Source organism: Thalassophryne amazonica, chromosome 5 (genome assembly GCF_902500255.1).
Source record: "Thalassophryne amazonica chromosome 5, fThaAma1.1, whole genome shotgun sequence".
NCBI classification, from domain to species: domain Eukaryota; kingdom Metazoa; phylum Chordata; class Actinopteri; order Batrachoidiformes; family Batrachoididae; genus Thalassophryne; species Thalassophryne amazonica.
Genome location: NC_047107.1, coordinates 106,787,341 through 106,807,350, shown reverse-complemented (window position 1 = coordinate 106,807,350; position 20,010 = coordinate 106,787,341). Strand labels below are relative to the sequence as shown.

Sequence of the window (20,010 nt, the reverse complement as noted above, 5' to 3'; positions counted from 1 at the left end):
CAAGGAGTGCTCACAGGCGAATGACGTCACCGACAGGCGTGGAAAAACTCACGCATGCGCACGAGGGTTCAAGCATGTCTGACGTAAAAACATATGAATGAATCCATATAGTTTTTGAAAAAAATAAAAAGGGCCGTTACTTTATTGACAGCCCTCGTATGTATGTGTATATATATGTATATATATATGTATATGTATGTGTATATATATGTATATGTATGTGTATATATATGTATATGTATGTGTATATATATGTATATATATATGTATATGTATATATATATGTATATGTATGTGTGTATATATATGTGTGTATATATGTGTATGTGTGTATATATATGTGTATATGTATATATATATGTATGTGTGTATATATATGTGTGTATATATGTGTATGTGTGTATATATATGTATGTTTGTATATATATGTGTGTATATATGTGTATGTTTGTATATATATGTGTGTATATATATGTGTATGTTTGTATATATATGTGTGTATATATATGTGTATGTGTATATATATGTGTATGTGTGTATATATATGTGTATGTGTATATATGTGTATGTGTATATATGTGTGTATATATATATATGTGTATGTGTGTATATATGTATGTATGTATGTGTGACACTGTAACTTTAGTGTTTGCTCGACCATCTATGACAGTCTTCCCCTGTACATACTTGAAACTGCCATGATGTGCCTTTCAGTGCGACATGCAATGATATTTTTTTTAAAAGTGATAGTAACCAATCTGCACTGTTTTCAGTTCACCTTTTGGTATTGCCTCAGTTCGCTTAGAACCATGATGGAGATGATTCCAAAAAGAGGACCAGGTGCTAGGTCTAAGGTTTGGACAGTGGAAAACGAAAAAAGGCTGATAGAGCGCTGTATGTTATACGAGGTCTGTTAGAAAAGTATCCGACCTTTTTATTTTTTGCAAAAACCATATGGATTTGAATCACGTGTGATTGCATCATCCAAGCTTGAACCTTCTTGCGCATGCGTGAGTTTTTTCATGCCTGTCGGTTGCGTCATTCGCCTGTGAGCAGGCTTTGAGTGAGCACTGGTCCTCCCCCCTCGTCGGATTTTCATTGTGAGGAAAATGTCTGAACGGCTGGAGCAGCGCTGCATCAAATTTTTCCAGAATCTGTGAGAGACAGCCAGGTGGACACCATTCGGAAAATTCAATGGCTTTCAGGAACGATTTTATGGGCATCACACAGATTAAGGAGTGTTGCAGCCGGTTTAAAGACGGCACACAATGGCGGAGGGCACGCCGCGTTCCGAGCGGCGATCGACAGGCTGAAACGACCAGATCATTTCCAAACTGAATGCTGTGTTAATCCGGGACGTCGTCTGACTACCAGAGAAATGGCAGAAAAGGTGGACATCAGCACTTTTCTGGCACATTCCACTGTTAAAGGAGATTTTGTCATGAAAACAGGAGCGGAGGAATTCACCACGGAGCCGCTAATGGTGCGAAACCAAAGCACCTCCGTGTTGGTCTCACAGGACATGTGACATGCCCAGATCTTCGACAGTTTCTCGGATACTCACTCGACTGAAAAGCCACCCAAAGCCGTCTCAATCTTCCGAATGGTGGAAGAGCTGGGCATGTCCCGTGAGACTTCCAACACGGAGCTGCTTTTTGTTCTGCACCATTACGTGGCTTCGTCCTGATGCATGAATTCCGCCGCACGTCTTTCATTACAAAATCTCCTGTAACAGTGTAATGTGCCGAAAAAGTGCTATGTCCACCTCTCTTGCCATTTCTGTGGTAGTCAGACGACGTCCCGAATCAACACAGCCTTCACTTTGGAAATGATCTGGTCGTTTCAGCCTGTCGATGGCCGCTCGAAGCGTGGCACGCCCTCAGCCGCTGTGGGCCATCTTTAATCCGGTAGTAATGCTCTTTAATCTGTATGATGCCCATACGATCTTCACCGAAAGCCATCTGAATTTTCCGAATGGTTTCCACCTGGCTGTCTCTCACAGTTTCTGAAAAAATTTTGATGCAGCAAAGCGGCAGTCGCTCAGCCATTTTCCTGACAATGAAAATCCGCCGAGGGGGCTGGACCACTCCTTCCACAAAGCGTGCTCACAGGCAAATGACGCAACTGACAGGTGTGAAAAAACTCACGCATGCGCACGAAGGTTCAAGCTTGGCTGATGCAATCACACGTGATTCAAATCCATATGGTTTTTGCAAAAAATGAAAAGGTCGGATACTTTTCTAACAGACCTCGTACACTTCAGTTAGGTCATAAGGCATTTACCAAAAGAAAGGTTAGCTCTAAATACACAGTACCCACAGAAATGTACTGTGCATACGTGAAACGTGAGAAAGGTAATATTTATTGAAAGTCAGACAAGAGTTGCAGCTCATAAAATATTTAAAGCATCGATCATTTTTTTCTCTGTTAAATCCAAAAGCACAGCTATTGGCTTTGCTTGTTAACAGTGAAAGAGCTAATTGGGAGCAAGGTTTAGTATTTTGGTTGCTATGCAACTATCCGGTTAGCCTCAGCTGAATAACTTGAAGTGGGAAATGAGATTAAATATTAGAGGTTAAAAAACAGTTGATGGAAAATGAAGTTAAATTTAAATCAAAATGAAACTGTCAGGGCAATATCACATTATTTGTGTGTGTGTGTGTGTGTGTGTGTGTGTGTGTGTGTGTGTGTGTGTGTGTGTGTGTGTGTGTGTGTGTGTGTGTGTGTGTGTGTGTGTGTGTGTGTAAACAACTGACAGTAGCGCTTTTGTTTACGGTATTTCCTACTTTTAACACTTTTCATAATATCACACTATCAACAAGACATATGATCTTTGAGGATCTGAATGTGCCATCAAATTTATTATGATCAAACAGTGGACATCTGGTTCAAGGCAACCAGTGGCTCTGACTTCTTCCCAGTGAATTCCATTGTTTGTAAGGATTATGTTCTGGCTCCAGCTCTCTCCAGTACTTGCATAGAGTGAGTGTTGGGTAACATTGCGGAGTCCAGAAAACTTTTATTATTTGGGAAAGATTTTTTGACCTTTGTGGCGATGCTGTGATCTTTGTAGAATCAATGGATTCCTTGATAAGAGCACTTGAGGAGCTTAATAAGGAGTTGGAATCCTGCATTTGCTGGGTTTGTTTGCGTTTTTCTTGGACCAAGACTACTATCCAGGCTTTCATTGGTTTCCTAGACTCAAGATACCAGAATTGTACCTGTATGTGGTGAAACAACAGAGATTCACAATCTCAGCTGTATTTCTTGGAGTTCATACTGTGAAGGTTGATAGAAGGCCAGAAGGTCCTTAAAGAGTTCTGAGGTCACGGGCAGAGGTGTTTGGTGATGACAGTACTTTTGCAAGAGAATGAAGGTCCTGGTGCTTCAAGCCTGGCAGTATGGTTGTGAAATTTGGACTCCTGTCAGTGACCTAAGGTGATGACTGGATGTCGTTTGTACTAGGTTTCTCCAGAGTATCCTTGGATACTACTGGAATGAGACTACAGAAACTCAAATGAGTTGTACGAGTTGCATTGTGAGATGACATGAGTTCCAACACGATTGGCATGTGGTCGCAGCTCTGGGCCCCAGCAACTAGAAGTGGACACCAAGTGGACACCCACGTATTGTCTGGCTGCAGCAGATAATTGTCTGCATTTGTGAGGTGGGGATTGAGCAGTGGCTGCCTGGGTGGTTACCAGTCAGGACCCATTGGGGTTTCAAGGAGGCTCACAGCCTGATCTGATGTTTTGTACAATTCTGCTCATATTTTTCTGCTGAGATTTACTTAATGGTATTGTATTTTCCCATTACGTGTTCATGAAATTACAGTTGGGTTAATGTCAAAGATTCATGTTGGAAATTCTGGTGATTTGAACTTTTTGAAAAACAATGATCTGGCAACTTGCTTCTGATGGATTGTCTGTTGCTGTGACGCTACTCTGAACTTCACACGGTTGTATACGCTTCTTTTATTTCTGTTTAGCACTCTTCTGGTTATTAATTGTATCTACTCTGAACATTAATTAACAACAGTCCTGTTGTGAATTGCTAGCAGTTAGCATTTGCTAGCGGTTATCTTTCGCTAGCTAGGTTGACTCCTGCCCTCCCCCCGTCGTTACTTTTTATAGCTGTTTCTTTTTTACCCGTTTAATACTTCTGTTCGTTTTTCAGTCCAACTGCTGTGAATTTTAAGTAATTATTTTACTCCTGTGTAAAATCTTAGGAGCGGCTAGCATTTTCGCTAGCGGTTAACTTGCTTGAGCTATTTAGGACCCCTGTCATCATTTTTTCATTTCATTTTTTTTTTATACTTCTGTTAGTTAATTAACTGTTTAGTGTAACTTGTGAACTCACTAACTAGGTTGACTCCCCCCCTCCCCCCGTCGTTATTTTTATAGCTGCTGCTTTTTTACCTGTTTAATACTTCTGTTAGTTTTTCAGGGTAACTGCTGTGAATTTTAATTCATTTATTTCCGTCTGTGTGAGCCTTAGGAGTGGTTAGCTTATCCATTATTGATTAGCTCGTGTTTGCTTGGCTACATTCTTGAATTTCTTAGTGCACTAAGTTCACTTCAAATCCTACTTTACACCCTCCGTAAATCCTGCGTGATGTTGGAAGATAGGGTGGCTCTCTTAGAGAGCCGTGTCCGTAAGTTAGAGCAGCTTCTTAGCTCAGTGGAGTTAGATGTTACGGGCACTCCAGATGAGGTTAGTGTAGGGCCGGCTAGCGAGCCCATTAGCATCAGTTTAGAAACGCCGGCTGTGGAGGACGGTTTTCGGACTGTGGCTAGGCGGAGGAAGCCCCCGTAGGGCTTGGTGCCCGGTTGTGGCACCCCGATCACACTCGCCAGTGTGAACTGTGAATCGGTTCTCCCCCTTGGATTTGCCTAATGTGAATTCTCTGAGCCCACAAGTGACGTCCACTCCTGTCTCCAGGCCGAAACACCAGACTTTAGTGATAGGGGATTCTATCACCCGCCAAGTCAGGTTACAGATGCCGGCTGATGTTAAACGTATTCCTGGGGCCAGAGCTCCTGACATTGCATCTCATCTTAGGGTGCTGACGCTGCAAAAGGGAAGACAGACGAAGGAACATGACATGAGATATAGTCACATAGTTATTCATGCTGGCACCAATGATATCAGGATGAAGCACTCAGTGGTCACAAAAATGGACATAGAGAGGACTTGTGACCTTGCCAGAAAGATGTGTCGGCATCGATTAACAGTCTCTGGTCACCTCCCCTCCCGGGGTACTGATGAGGCATTTAGCAGGCTGACATCGTTAAATAGGTGGCTGGCGCAGTTTTGTAGACAGCAAGGCTTTAGCTTTATTGATAACTGGCCTTCGTTCTGGAGCCACCGTGGCTTGTTCATGCCGGACGGCCTCCACCCTACTGGGGAAGGCGCCACCATCTTGTCTGCGAACATAGATAGAGCTCTACAGGGATGGTAACATTAGGAATCTACAGCAGGCCACGGAGCAGGTGATTAGAGACACTGCAAGGCTTATGACAAATGTGGGTGTGGAATCCATTAGCTTAGCGGGGAATTTAGTGCAGAAAATCCACTATGGTGATAGTGGAGTTTATTTGCCAGGGAGGGAATTTCAACAAGTTGAGACTGTGGCCTGCTTCCGTAGTCATGTCCATAAAAATCATAGAGGGATATGCTTTCCAAACTTAATACCCATTACTATATTGGATGATGTTGAAATTGAGGATGGCCCAGTGGTTGTTCCAGCAATAGCAAAGATTTTGTGTCTGCTACCTACAACGCGCGTGGAATGTTTCAAACCTAAACCTACTTCTAGGCATCTTATATATGCTACTCTGGAACCACCCCTAAACCCAAACAGTTCAACTGTCAACCCCACTGAGGTCCTTAGACTGGGTCTCATTAACATAAGATCACTGTCTTCAAAGTCATTGTTGATCAATGATCTAATTATTGATCATCACTTAGATATGATTAGGCTATGTGAAACCTGGCTTAAACCTACAGCTGTCCTCCCCTTAAATGAGGCCTGCCCACCAACATATACATTTAGTCATGTCCCTCGTGATGCGAAGCAAGGCGGGGGTGTTGCTCTCACTTATAAATCTAGGTTTAGTTTATTAGCTATTGGGGGTTACAAATATAACTCGTTTGAGTATCTGATTCTCCGTTCTGCTCAGGATATTACACCTTGCCAAGGTCAGAAGAATAAAAATCAGTCGTATTACTTTGTCACTGTATATAGGCCTCCTGGACCATATTCTGAATTCTTAGATGAATTTGGTGCTTTCATCTCTAACTTGTCAACTAGTGTAGATAACATTCTGATCATTGGTGACTTTAACATTTATATAAATAAGCCTTCTGATCCCCTCTGCAAATCATTTATGGAAATTGTGGATGCATTAGGATTTCGGTAATGCATTTGGGATTCGAAGCACATTATTGGAAATACCCTGGATCTGGTTCTCGCACGTGGTATTGCTGTCACAAATATTGACATCATGCCTCTTACATCAGTGGTCTCTGATCACTCACTTATTAAGTTTACAGTTTCGCTGCCGTGTTTAGTGGAACAACAACCTTATATATCATATGGCGATGCATCAACTCCTCAACTAAGACTGAACTCGAAGCTAGACTGCCTGATGTCTTAGCTTCACATTTGACAAATACCCAGTCAGTAGACAGACTTGTGGATAGTTTAAACTCAGTGCTCAATACTACACTCGACATGATTGCACCACCTGTGTTAAAACCCCGCTCCCCCAAATCACAGTCACCTTGTTTCAATGAATATCTGCGTGACCTCAAGCATAAAGCAAGAGGTCTAGAACGAAAATGGCGTCGTTCAAAATTAGAAGTATTTCACCTTGCATGGCGTGATGCTATCTTAGACTATAAGCATGCATTATTGGCTACAAAGCAGACTTACTACTCTGATTTGATCAACAAAAACAAGCATAACTCAAAGTTCTTGTTTGACACGGTGGCAACATGCATGGACAACCACCTGTAGTTAGCTCTTCTCTTACAGCACAGGATTTTCTGGATTACTAAAATAGAAGACATCAGGTTAAACACCCTAAACACCCTAAACTACACCCTGCTATTGAGGTGGGCGCCACTACTGAGGTATTACCTAGATTTACAGAATTTGATAGTATCTCACTAGGCATGCTGACAAAACTCGTAATGTCAACAGAAAGCACAACCTGATTATTTGATCCTGTACCAACAAAACTGTTTAAGGACCTGTGGCCCACTCTTGGGCCGACTGTGCTGGAAATTATTAATCTTTCTTTAACTTCTGGATCTGTTCCTAAATGTTTCAAATCTGCAGTGATTAAACCATTACTCAAGAAACCTAATCTTGACCCTAGTGTATTGAAAAACTATTGGCCGATATCAAATCTATCATTTTTCTCTAAAATTCTGGAAAAAGTGGTGTCACGGCAGCTCGTAGATATCTTACTGAGAATAATATCTTTGAGCCACTGCAGTCTGTTTTTAGAAAATATCATTCCACAGAGACGGCTCTCACTAAAGTGGTGAATGATCTTCTGCTTACAATGGATTTGGACACCACTACAGTTCTATTGCTGTTAGATCTCAGTGCTGCATTTGATACAGTGGATCATCATATTCTACTTGATAGGCTGGAAAATCATTTTGGGATTACTGGGTGTGCCCTTGCATGGCTGACATCATACTTGACCAGTCATTCTCACTGTGTTTTGTACAGTAACACTTCCTCTAACCTTAGTGACATGAAATTTGGGGTTCCACAGGGGTCTGTCTTAGGCCCCCTGCTTTTCTCCCTTTATATAGCACCCCTTGGGCACATATTGCGGCGTTTTAGCATTACCTTTCACTGCTATGCAGATGATACTCAGTTATATATGCCGATAACTGCTGGTAATCTCGTTCACATAAAATCCTTAGAAGATTGCCTTGCAGCAGTGAGAAGTTGGATGTCTAGAAACGTCCTACTCTTAAACTCTGATAAGACTGAAATGATGGATCTTGGTCCAGTGAGACATCGGCATCAATTTGACCAGTTAACGCTCAGCCTCGGCTCGTGTGTCATACATCACACTGACAAAGTGAGGAACCTTGGGGTAATTTTTGATCCTTCGTTGTCCTTTGGCCTCCACATTAGAAATATTACTAGGACTGCTTTCTTCCACCTGCGAAATATAGTGAAGATTCATCCCATCCTGTCTATTGCTGATGCTAAGACCCTGATCCATGCATTTATCTCTTCTAGATTGGACTACTGCAATGTTCTATTTTCTGGTTTACCGCAGTCTAGCATTAGGGGTCTCCAATTGGTTCAAAATGCTGCAGCCAGACTTTTGACACGAAGCAGAAAGTACAACCACATTACACCCATTTTGGCATCCCTTCACTGGCGTCCTGTCCCAGTGAGATCAGATTTTAAGGTTCTGCTACTAACCTATAAAAATTATTCATGGACTGGCACCTCCCTACCTAGCTGACATAATTAAACCTCACGTACTGGCCCGGGCTTTACGTTCTCTGGGTGCAGAACTACTTTGTGTCCCAAAGGTGAATAAGAAGTCTGCGGGTCACAGAGCTTTCTCTTATCGTGCCCCTGTTCTGTGGAATGGTCTCCCTGCGTCAATAAAACAGTCAGATTCTGTGGAGATTTTCAAGTCCAGACTTAAGACGCACTTATTTTCCCTTTCATATGGCTAGCATACTGGTACAGTTTTGTTTTACGCTTTTTACTCTTTTAATTCATTTATTAGTAATTGGAGCGGGCCGCAGCCTCAACTTTACCTAAATTCTGGGTCTTTTTGTGAAGTTTAGGGCTAGTGGCCAGCGATCACCTTAGTATTTCTCTGTTTTTCTTGTTGTTTAATGCTGGCAAATTATACAGTATTTTTGTCTTTCTGATGCCTGATTCTGTTTTTTCTCTCTGATTAAGGTGCAGCTCCATCCAGAGATGGGAGTTGTATTTGTGTTGGGGACCCTCGTGTCCTGTGCACCAATAGCATTTCTTGTATATTCGTCCATGAATTGTTCTGTGAATTGATCTGTAATTTATGTTTGTAGCATGGCCCAAGCAGAGGGTCACCCCTTTGAGTCTGGTCTGCTCGAGGTTTCTTCCTCAGAGGGAGTTTTTCGTTACCACTGTTGCTCTGGGGGTTGGAGCGCTTTGAGGCAACTCTGTTGTGATTTGGCGCTATATAAATGAAAAGTAATTGAAATTGAATGTAGTGGTTTAATTCCACTGCTGTGTGGTGGAAAAGATTGGTCTATTACTCAAGTTGTGACACGTCTTGACCAGTAGGCTAAGATTCATGCCACTTCACTTCGTGTTTGCATTTATGGGAAGCAGGAAGTTTGAAAAATGTGTTAAATAGATGTATTTTGAATGTTGGAAGTGCTCTAATCACTAATAGGTTTATTTTAATAAAGGTGCACCACAGCAAAATAAATATACAATAACACATTTATATGACGGTTCTGTCTTTGTCCCTCCACAGTTCCTCTGTGTTCTCTGTGTGCTGCTGCTCCTCCAGGCAATCGCTGTCATTACTGCACTCATATTTGAAAAAAAGGTAAACATTTTAACACATACTATACATTTTATACATTCCATTTTTTTTCTCTTGTATGTATACGTTGCTCTACTATGGGTAGGGATGGTTATCAATAAGATTTAACCATACTACTGCTCTTAGTTTTACTGTTTGTCAATCCAGTATGTTAATGGTATTCTTATCAGTAATTTTTGGAGAAATAAAGAATCAAGGTAAGAACAGTATTAACCCTCTGGGGTCCAAGGGCATTTTTTGGACAGTTCACTCGCTTGGTATAAATGTTTTATTATTGCTGTTAACAGCTCTCCCTGCATCCCACAATCAAGTTTTATGACTCCTGTGCTTTTAGAATATATATGTTTTTGTTGTGTTTTATAAGTGTAATAAAGGTTTGCAACCAAAAATAGGCAAGGAAAAAATAAAACGAAAAATAATTTTCCACACACATTTATTCAAAACACACAGAAAACTATAATAAACAACTGTTTTGACACTTTATAAAGGTTATTTGAGGTCTTGTGTGAAAGTCTGTACAACAAAAAGGTTCAAACAATAAACACAAATGCACATTTTGAACAATATACACAAAATGGTCTATGCGTTTTGTTGTCCATTGATATGGTAAACAGTGCTTTACGCAGAAAAAGCAACAGAGTTATCCAGTAACATTCACATGCAAACTAGTGGAGCAATCCTGATAGTTACACATTCTTTGTTTGAGCACATGAGATTGTCATCAGAGGCTCTCCGTCTGCTCCTGCTTTCACTGATCGCTGTGCGTAATGGTGCAGGGTGCATTGAGTATGTACTAATAGTATGTACTCATTGGAGCTATTCAAACGGGCCAACTAGTAAGGTATCACTCCTGAAAATGATCTTTGGCTTTTCACGTGAGGTAAATCTCCCCTACGATTGGATTTTGGAAAACCATGTAACGGTGAACCTATTCCGATTGGACACTCACATTGCACACTTCATCACACAGCTTCTATGAGGAGTACAAAGATGGCCGATGGCTGGCTCGAAAGTCCGCGGAGTTAAATTTTCAGCAAAAAAAGTAAGTTTCTATCTCATATCATTCAAAAGGTGTTTACAATTTAGTAAAACTTGGTCTTAGCCGTCGTATACGACGGCGTCGACCCCAGAGGATTAACATAAACAATCAACCATAGCAAACTGCAGCAACGTTGTTGCATAGAGAGAGAGAAGAGCTGTGCCACACTCCACACGCACTCAGGCTCCGAGCAAGAGAGAGGCAAGAGTTGCCTTGGTGCGCCGAGCAAGAAAGAGAGAGACAGAGATTGAGGGGCTCCAAATGAGAGTGAGCGAGAGAGACAAAGGTCTTTTCTACATAGCAATAGTAAATTTATCTCCTTAATTTTTCCTGTACCAAAAGCAGTAGTGCTAGGGGAGACTTTTCGATTCTCAGAGCTTTAATAATGTATCATTGGGGCCTGTTTCATACCAGGTTTCTCTACCCATCCCTAACTGAGTCACAGTTGGCTCATATCATTAAGAATATATACAACTGTAAACAGTGAATATAATATTGACAACTGGACATCTGGGATCAAGCTTGCCAACTTGCACTCGGCCGAGACGGACGCACTTTTCTCTTCTCCCTCCCTCCTTATCTTTCCTGCTTCTATGGTGTGTTGTCTGTGAGGCTGCAGCTTTGCTCTTTTGGAAAACGACAAAAATGGATCTGTTAAAGTGGTCTCTGAACGCAATTGACACTATTTTTTCTACAAGACATTCGGGGGCGGAGGACCCGACCTGTCCTGCCGGGACGCATGTGATGGGTTACGTGATGGACTCGTGGAGGAAATGGCAGGTCATGTGCCTTTACATGCTTTCTGTGGAGGACGTCGAAGATGTGTATATATTCGGCTTGGTGGTGACCGGCTTTCTGCTGTGTGGAACGGGCATGGCGCTGGTTTACCGGAAAATCAAGAAAGTGGAAGCAGTTTTGATTGGGACTTCCAGGCTGCCCTACATGATTGATTCGATTGGGAAGGCAGTGGCTGCGCAGTCGGCGGGTGTTAACCGCATGCTGGAAAACATCTCGGGTAGGATTGCAGCTCTGGAAATCCGCTTTGACCGTCTGTGAAGACCACATTCTACATTCAGATGCATTGAGAGCCACTCTGTTCTCAGAACTGTGGAATCTTTCAGGCGTCTGCTAATCTGGTTATTCATTTGGCCTCCCCAACACAGCTGCACTTCAAGGTCGCTGTGATGAAAAACCTCCTTAGAAGATCAACACTTAAGCCTTGCTCCCTGGTCATCCCCCCTCCCCTCAGCTTCTCCAACTCTGACGTTGACTGTGGACAGTGGACTGCTCAGGGCTGAGCCCCACTCCCTCCAGGATTGTCGGACAAGGCCGTTGACAGCGCCAAATAGGCTGCCTCCGGAGTGTTCTGATAAACTGGACCTTCAAATCTCGGTTGTCGTCCTGCGTCCTTGTTATGTCTGTGTGATTATTGTTTTTCTGTGCTGATGGGGATTTTTTTCCTCATTGCTGCTGTGTAACGCAGCGGCTATGAGGGGTTTTTTTTTTCTCCTTTTCCCTCGTGTTTTGCTTTTCAATATATGTTTATGTACCGTGCCGGCCTATGTGTGTTGTGTGTTATGTGTGTGTCGTTTGTTATGGGTCGGTCTTGGTTTGCTCAGCCCTGCTGTTGACCAAGGCAGGGATGTACATCTGGAGCTGGTCCCCGGGCGCCTAATGGCGACTTCTGCTCGTACTGGCAATTAGGATGGGTTAAATGCAGTAGACACATTTCATTGTGCAGGGAACATGTTCTTCTGTGCATATGACAATAAAATTCTTTTGAATCCTTGAATCCTTTGAAGCTTGCAAAGTCATACCTGACTAGCCGTGAGATGACCAGTGGCCTGAAATCCCCACCCTGCAATGCCAGAAGGCCTGGAGAACCATCCTCTCCATGGAGAGATGCACCAAATTATCCAGCATGCAAGAGCAGACTGGGCCTGTGACTACACGATAGAGGACACAGATCCCTAGCCACAACAGGGCTCAAACCCAATATAGGGTGGAACAATGCCCCACCTAACATTTCCCACCGCAACAGCAGAACAGTCAAACACCACCACACCAAGGGTTTATGCCCAAAGAGGAAATCCCTGCCTATGGGCAAAAGGGTTACCTAGAGGCAGCACCCAATGACCCAGAGACCTAAAATTAGGTACTTTCAGTCAGATTCACTCTGGACACCCCATCTGCCTGGCCATGGGTGAGACCCCCGTTCCCCACATTCACAACACCTAGGTCCTCAAACTCCCTCAGTCGTCACAAATATAGTGTTGGATATAATGATGTCCTGTTTATTTTCTGTAGAAGTAGCTTTAGAGTACATTCATGTCACAACTCCTTCGCTATACATGTATATATGTGTTTGCTCTTGCTGACTGGCAATATCTTTGAGTGCTCTTAACAGTGACCTTGCCTCCTCTGTGCTTTTTCATTTAGACGTCAGCCTTGTTTCAGAGCAGTATACGAGAAGGAATCAAACACTACTATGATGATCTGGATTTCAAAAACATCTTGGACTATGTGCAACAAAAGGTAGGAAATTGTTATTTTCTAGAAATTAGTAGAGACCATAAAATGCTGTAGGTGTTGCTAATCATTTAAACTCTAGTGGAGAAAATATCCCAGTTCTTTGATGTTGTGCGTGTGTTGGGGGGGGGGGTTAATAGGCAAAATATATGTTAAATGTTGGTTATACTTGTTCCAAATTCAGTTGGCATTTTAAAATATTTTTTGAACTGATGATTGTATTGAAGCAACGTAACAAAAACTAATTTATTACATTTGATATTTGGCAGCGGCAGCTATTCCTCCTTTCAAATAATAAATTCCTCTCATGGACTTTTTCTTCCTTTCTCTATTATGGTGGGCCACTGCTGGCTGATGAGTCCAATTCATGCTCTGAAAGCCCAGGAGCATTTGCTGCACTCTAACTTTGGAAGTGGTTGCGTTTGTGCAGCCTTCTCTTTTCTACGCTGTTCTGCACCCTGCTTTGCTCTCTCTTCCCAGGTGTCGGGGTGGATGTCAGACACATTTAGGGTTTGTTTCACCTGGTGTTTGTACTGTCGCAGGGGGCAACCACAGGCTTGTTTTCCTGAACTCAGTTTGTCAGAGAGAATCTTCCTGGGGAGTTTTGTTTTGTCTTTACGGCTCATGTGGCCTGGCCACCTCAGACGATATTTCATGATGGTTGCTTCTATACTGGTTGCCTCGGCTCTTTTGAGGACTGCCTTGTTGATGTAGTCCTCCCCCTGGGTGGGTTTTCTTCTGGTGGTGGGTAACTGGGTTTTATTCTGGTGCAACTGTTACAGCTTTTTCAGGTCTTGGCGGTACAAGGTCCACATTTCACATCCGTAAAAGAAAGTAGAAAGGACGACGGCATTGTAGACCATCAGTTTAGTTCAATGGCTGAGGTCCTTTTTATTGAAAATCCTGTCCAGGAGTCTCACAAAGGAGCCTGTTCTCAAGATCCTTGATGGATGTAATTTGGACAATTTGGGTAATAGATATAATATAATAATAGATAACAGGGCTCACGTTGATGTCCTGACACAAAATCATTAAGGCTGGACACAATATATAAAATGTACCGTGTCCCTGGGACACACTGACCACAGAACACAAGCGTGTCCCTGCAGTGACATTGGAAACATACAAAAATCGATTTTTAGAATAATGTTGTCTTTGTTTTATTTGATTCTCCTCACTGGTATCAGCGAGTCCCTGTGTCTGTTCCTCTGTCTCCAGTCTGCAGGAGGGAGGGAGAGTCAGCTTCTTGTGTGTTTCAGCATCGATCTGTAATGGCCACTAGAGTGGACACCAGCCTGCACCCCTTTATCCAGAACGTTTGGAAGAGTAAATGGAATTGGTTAACTTACAGTTTTCTTACAAACTAGGAACCTATGAGCCAACATGTACTGAACCACATTTGTGGTTAATGATTGCATGTTTAAGAAGACAAAGGCATTTATTACATTACAAGTAATTAGTTAGCAGCTGTATGGATTGAGTTTAACGCTCGTGATGAGACTCAGTGATGGGCCTTGGTACTCACATTTTCAATACCTAGTGTATCCCAAAACTCGGTGGCCAAACTCTATAATGCAAACCCTGGATAATTGTTATAGATGTGTATAAAATCTTGATTGGTTAATTCCTTATGCCGTATGTCTGACACAATTTCTCATTTTAATTCCTACTGCAAAAACATTAAATCTACTTTTAGAATTTAATATTTTGGGTTATTGTTAAAGGAAAGGAAAACCCACTGATAATTTGCTGTTGGGTTGGTAGATTATGATATTGAGAGCCCATATGCAAAGTTGTCTGCATGTGTGAGCTCTCTCTCTCTCTCTCTCCCTCTCTCTCTCTCTCCCCCTCTCTCTCTTTTGACTGCCTATCGTTCCCAATGAAGGCTGAGTTTATGTTGGAGTTGCAAGGTGCCTTTTTCTCCATCCTTCAAGATACTTTTCCTTTCTTTTCCATTCAACAATAATACCAGCATCAAAACCCTCTTCTTCCACAGAACATGATCTCTAGCGTTCTTCTCCCAAGTTCCTTCATCTGTTTCTGCTGTCTTTAGGTGGCGCTTCAGGACATCTTTGTAGCAGAGTTTTTGTCCACCACGTTTCCTTTTACCTGATGTCAATTCACCATACAGGACAGCTTTTGGTAGTCGATCATCTGACATTCTCTCTACATGACCAGCCCAGCACAGCTGATTCTTGACTAACAAGGCCTCCATACTCTGCATATTAGCTCTTTGTAGAACTTCGCCGTTGCAGATACGATCTTTCCAGGATAGACCCATGATGTTTCTTAAGTGACCGAGCTGGACAGTTGTAAGTTTCTTTACATGTCTTCTGTACACAGTGTATGTCTTGGTGGAGTAAAGAAGACAGGGAAGAACAAAGATAAAGCTTGCATTTGGTTTCAAGCTTTATTCCTCTCTGAGACCACACCCATTCCTCAAGAGCTCCAAAAGCATTTGCAGCACTCTGAATGCATCATGTTATCTCTAAATCAATGGAATTATCTGAAGACATCATGCTTCCCAAGTAGGTGAAATTGCTGTCTGATTTGACTGGTTTGCCATGTATATAGAGCTCACGATCTGAAGGAGAAGTGCAAGGTGCTAGTTGGTAGAGAACCTCTGTCTTCTTGATGTTAATGGTAAGGCCAAATGCTACAGATGCTGCCACAAAGCGATCCAACATGACTTGCAGGTCTTCAAGAGATTGAGCCACCAATGCAGTGTCATCAGCATAAAGGAGTTCCTCCACACATATTTCATGACACAGAGATTTTTCACGAAGACGGGCCAGGTTGAACAGATTGCTGTTTGTCCTTGATCGTAAATAGACTCTATTTTGAGCTTCACATGCCTTGCCAGAAGAGACTTCCAAAACAGCAGCTAAGTAGAGACCAAACAGGGTTGGTGCGAGTACACAGCCTTGTTTAACACCGTGACATACAGAAAATGGCTCTGTTGTATCACCATCAACACACTGTAGTCTGCATTCCATCATGAAATTCACAGATAAGCCTGATGTTCGTACTGGGGCATCTGTAATGCTCAAAGATTTCCCATAGCATGTCTCTGTCTACGTATCAAATGCCTTAGTAAATTCAATAAAAACTATGTACAGAGGATGTTGTTGCTCAGTTGATTTCTCTTGAAGCTGACGGAGGGTGAAAATTGAATCTACAGTAGATCGGTTTGTTCTGAAGCCACATTGACTTTCCGGGACCACCTTACTGGCCACCTACTGAAGTCTTGCACGAAGTACTTTTGCAAGAACTTTTCCAGCAGTTGACAAGAGTGATATTCCATGATAGTTGCCACATTGAGTACGGTCTCCCTCTTGAAGATAGTAATAATCTTGTCATCCTTAAAATCTTGTGGCATTTCAGCTGTATCCCAATAGGTCTTGAATAGAGTGTGGAGAGCTTGAACAACACTAGGACCACCATATTTGTAGACTTCTGAGGGAATTCCATCTGGCCCGGGGGCTTTGTTGTTCTTCAAGGAATTGACAGCGCCTTCCATTTCTTCCAGAGTTGGAGGCTTATGTCATAATCAGGCAGTAGCTTGGTTATGTTGTTCAGAGCACTTGGATCAGTAGAGGATGGTCTGTTGAGAAGATCCTGAAAGTGTTCCATCTATTTATGACATCTGGCTTGTCAGTGGGAAGAACTGTTCCCAATTCGTTCTGAAGTGGTGATGTAACTGAGCGACATGCTCCATAAGTTTCTTTTAATGATTCAAAAAAGGCTCTTGGATTACCACTTTCTGATAGCAGAGAGTGGTAATCCAAGCAGAAAGTGGCAGAAATGTATGATCACTTATGTTAAAATTAAGAGCGTTTTGTATGGCTGGTCTAAAGCCACCAGCAGGCGGCCATGCCATCTGCTATAACAGCGATGTGCAACGTCACATGGGCACAGAGGTTCAACACTTCACCAGTGCTGCACTTCAGTATAGAACGGGCAAAGATGTTAGAGGTCTCATACTCGTTCCAGAAAGGGCCGAGGGGGTGCAGGCTTTCTTTGCAACCACCCACTACACCAGGTGATTTCATTGATTAACATCACTTTGAGCAGGAGGAATCCGTTAATCAGTGAAATCACCTGGTGGAGTGGGTGGTTGCAAAGAAAACCTGAACCCTCTCGGCCCTTTCTGGAATGAGTTTGAGATCTCTGTACAGTTAGCGAGAAAGATTTATTTTTTAACTTTTAATAAAATAATAAAATACTTTTTCTGACGCGCACATCATCCAGCACATGCATTGTGTCTCGCGGCCTCTGATCCGCAACAGAACAGACCTGAGTACTGGTAATTTTAATTTGTTTTGTTTTGTTTTCTTTGTGCATCATGAGATGATGTCATCTTGTCGCCAAGATCGCCTGGTGTCTGTGTTAAAGCAGACGTTAAGGTGCTGTGAAAGCTTCCACTTGTAGTGTAAACACAGAGACAGTGGGGGAGTGGGGGGGGGGGGCACAACTGCAGAGTGGCAGAGGGACTTTTCTTCATCCATGACAAGGATTTAATTGTTTTCAGACGTTGTTTTCTGCAGGATGTGTTCATGAATCCACTACAACTAACAGGTAAGACTTTATATTTATTGTGTGTGAATTTACGCCGTGGACAGCATCAATTGACGTATTTCAACTTATGAGAAAGCCTGTAAAAATCCATAAATTAGCATCATCATGATTTAAGATGCAGTGTTCAAAGCATGTGAAAAAAGTAGCGGCTTATAGTCCGAAAATTACGGTGGTTACCTTTCCGTACCCATGCTACGTCACAGCATTCCGCAAGCGATCCGAGGGATTTTTTTTTTCTGATGGGTTAAAATTGTGTCAGTGGCAGCATTTATGAAATCGTCGATGATGGATGAATTCTCACTTGTCATTTATACGCCTCAATCGTATCTTCCCAGCTGTATTTTATCAGTGAGTTTTCTTTTCCTTTAAATTACACATTTTGTCTGATTATATTGTAGGTAGCACTGTTGCGTCATAGCAAGAAGGTCCCAGGTTTGGTTACAACCTGGTCTTTTCTGTGTGGAGTTTGCATGTTCTTCCCGTGTTTGTGTGTGTTCCTTCTGGGTTCTCCAGCTTCCTCCCACTTCCAGAGACACACAGATTAAGCCTAGTGGCATCTTTAAATTGACCACTGGTGTGTGTGAGAATGTGAATGAGTTTGTCTGTCTTTATATGTCGACAATCCTCATGCATCCAGAAAGGAAAAGAGTGTTATAGGTAAGAAAAAAAAATCTTGATTCATCTCGTCCCAACGGGTCAGGCTTGTACACTGTTTTGCTCTGAGTTGGATTACTGCCCAGCAACAATCCACTGGATGATTAGGTAGCTTTTCTACTCAATTTGCTTGAAGAATTACAGACTACTTGCTCTGCTGGCTAACCCCCCCCCCCCAAAAAAAAAAAAAGTTTGAATGGTGGTACTAAGCATCAGATAAAAGGCTAAAAGCCAGAAAAATTGAATAGAAAACAGTCTGGTCCAGATACACAGTATTTTTCAGATGTATACAATGTATTCTGAGGCAAGGTGGTGGCCAAGCAGTTAGTGTGCTTGTTTCCAGAGTGAATGGTTCCTGGTTCAATAGCACCTCTGCCCATTGTAATGTGGAATTACATTAGGAAGGACATCCTGAATAAAACCTGTGTCAAATTAACATGCAGATCCATCTCTGATCTGCTGTTGTGACTCCAAGTGAAAAAAGTGAGAAGCTGAAGAGAGTTACTTACTTTAGATACATATGATGTATTCTCCAGAGCATTGTGATGTCTCCTTGTTATCCTGTTCCCTGTTTATAAAGAGTTGAAGTAAGTAATCCTTGCTACTTGGAGAAATGGCTGCCAAATGGTTGGAGAAGCAGGCTGGTAACCATAAAATCATTAGTTCAGTTACCTGCTCAGACACAGGGTTTGATATTACAACCCCAATTCCAATGAAGTTGGTACGTTGTATAAAATTTAAATAAAAACAGAATACAATGATTTGCAAATCCTCTTCAATCCAACTTTTTTGAAACATGTTGCAGGCATTCATTTCAGAGTGAGCAAATATTTGCACAAAAATTAAATATCTTGTCTCTGTGGTGTATTCAATTGAATATAGGTTGAAGAGGATTTGCAAATCATTGTATTCTGTTTTTATTTACGTTTTACACAACGTCCCAACTTCATTAGAATTAGGGTTGTAAAACTTGTAACTATAGGCCAAATGTTCTTGTCCAGTACAAGTAGACAAGATGTTCAGACAACATAATTACTGTACTGTGCTCGGATGAACACACATTACTAGTTCAAAAAAGGTCTCATTCTCCATTTTCTTCACATCATTAATGCGGCACACAACTATGCTGTTGTACGTCACATGTTTCCATCATGAGACAGTGTGGCTTTGTGTTGAGTTTTCTTCGGGAACCTTCAGGATGCATAAATTAGCTGCATCATTATTTAAGACGCTATTTAAGACGATGCTTGTGCAGTGAAGAAAGGTTGACAACACATACTGTCACATACCTACTGAGTTGCTGATGGATTGAGCACTTGTAGGATATATATTAGACAGCCGTATTTTGGCACAAATATTTCTTATCATCAGTCAATGTGCAACAAGAGTCATGATGGCTAAATGAAGCCGCTTCGACACTTCAATGCTCCTCCCAGCAAACTTCATCAAAAGCTTCATTATTTGAAGCCTCATTTAACAAGTTATAAAGAATACTGGCATCTACTGGTCAAATCATATATAACCCCTGTCAAAAATTATGGAATCACCGGCCTCGGAGGATGTTCATTCAGTTGTTTAATTTTGTAGAAAAAAGCAGATCACAGACATGACACAAAACTT

At 42.0% G+C, this 20,010-nt stretch overlaps 1 protein-coding gene and 1 long non-coding RNA gene across 2 annotated transcripts in view; one reads left to right on the top strand and one right to left on the bottom strand.

Moving 5' to 3' along the window:
- Positions 1-8,128, bottom strand: part of LOC117511093 — a 20,786-nt gene extending 12,658 nt beyond the window's left edge. Inside the window, exons 1-3 of the long non-coding RNA XR_004560881.1 lie at positions 8,102-8,128; positions 6,554-6,560; positions 2,085-2,086 (exon numbers count right to left, since the gene is read on the bottom strand). This is a non-coding gene — a long non-coding RNA (uncharacterized LOC117511093). The remainder of the gene's footprint in view (positions 1-2,084; positions 2,087-6,553; positions 6,561-8,101) is intronic.
- Positions 1-20,010, top strand: part of zgc:110329 (uncharacterized protein LOC550500 homolog) — a 63,270-nt gene that overhangs the window by 23,583 nt on the left and 19,677 nt on the right. The window contains exons 3-4 of the mRNA XM_034171054.1: positions 9,519-9,593; positions 13,069-13,164. Of these exons, the coding sequence (XP_034026945.1) occupies positions 9,519-9,593; positions 13,069-13,164 (171 nt within the window). The remainder of the gene's footprint in view (positions 1-9,518; positions 9,594-13,068; positions 13,165-20,010) is intronic.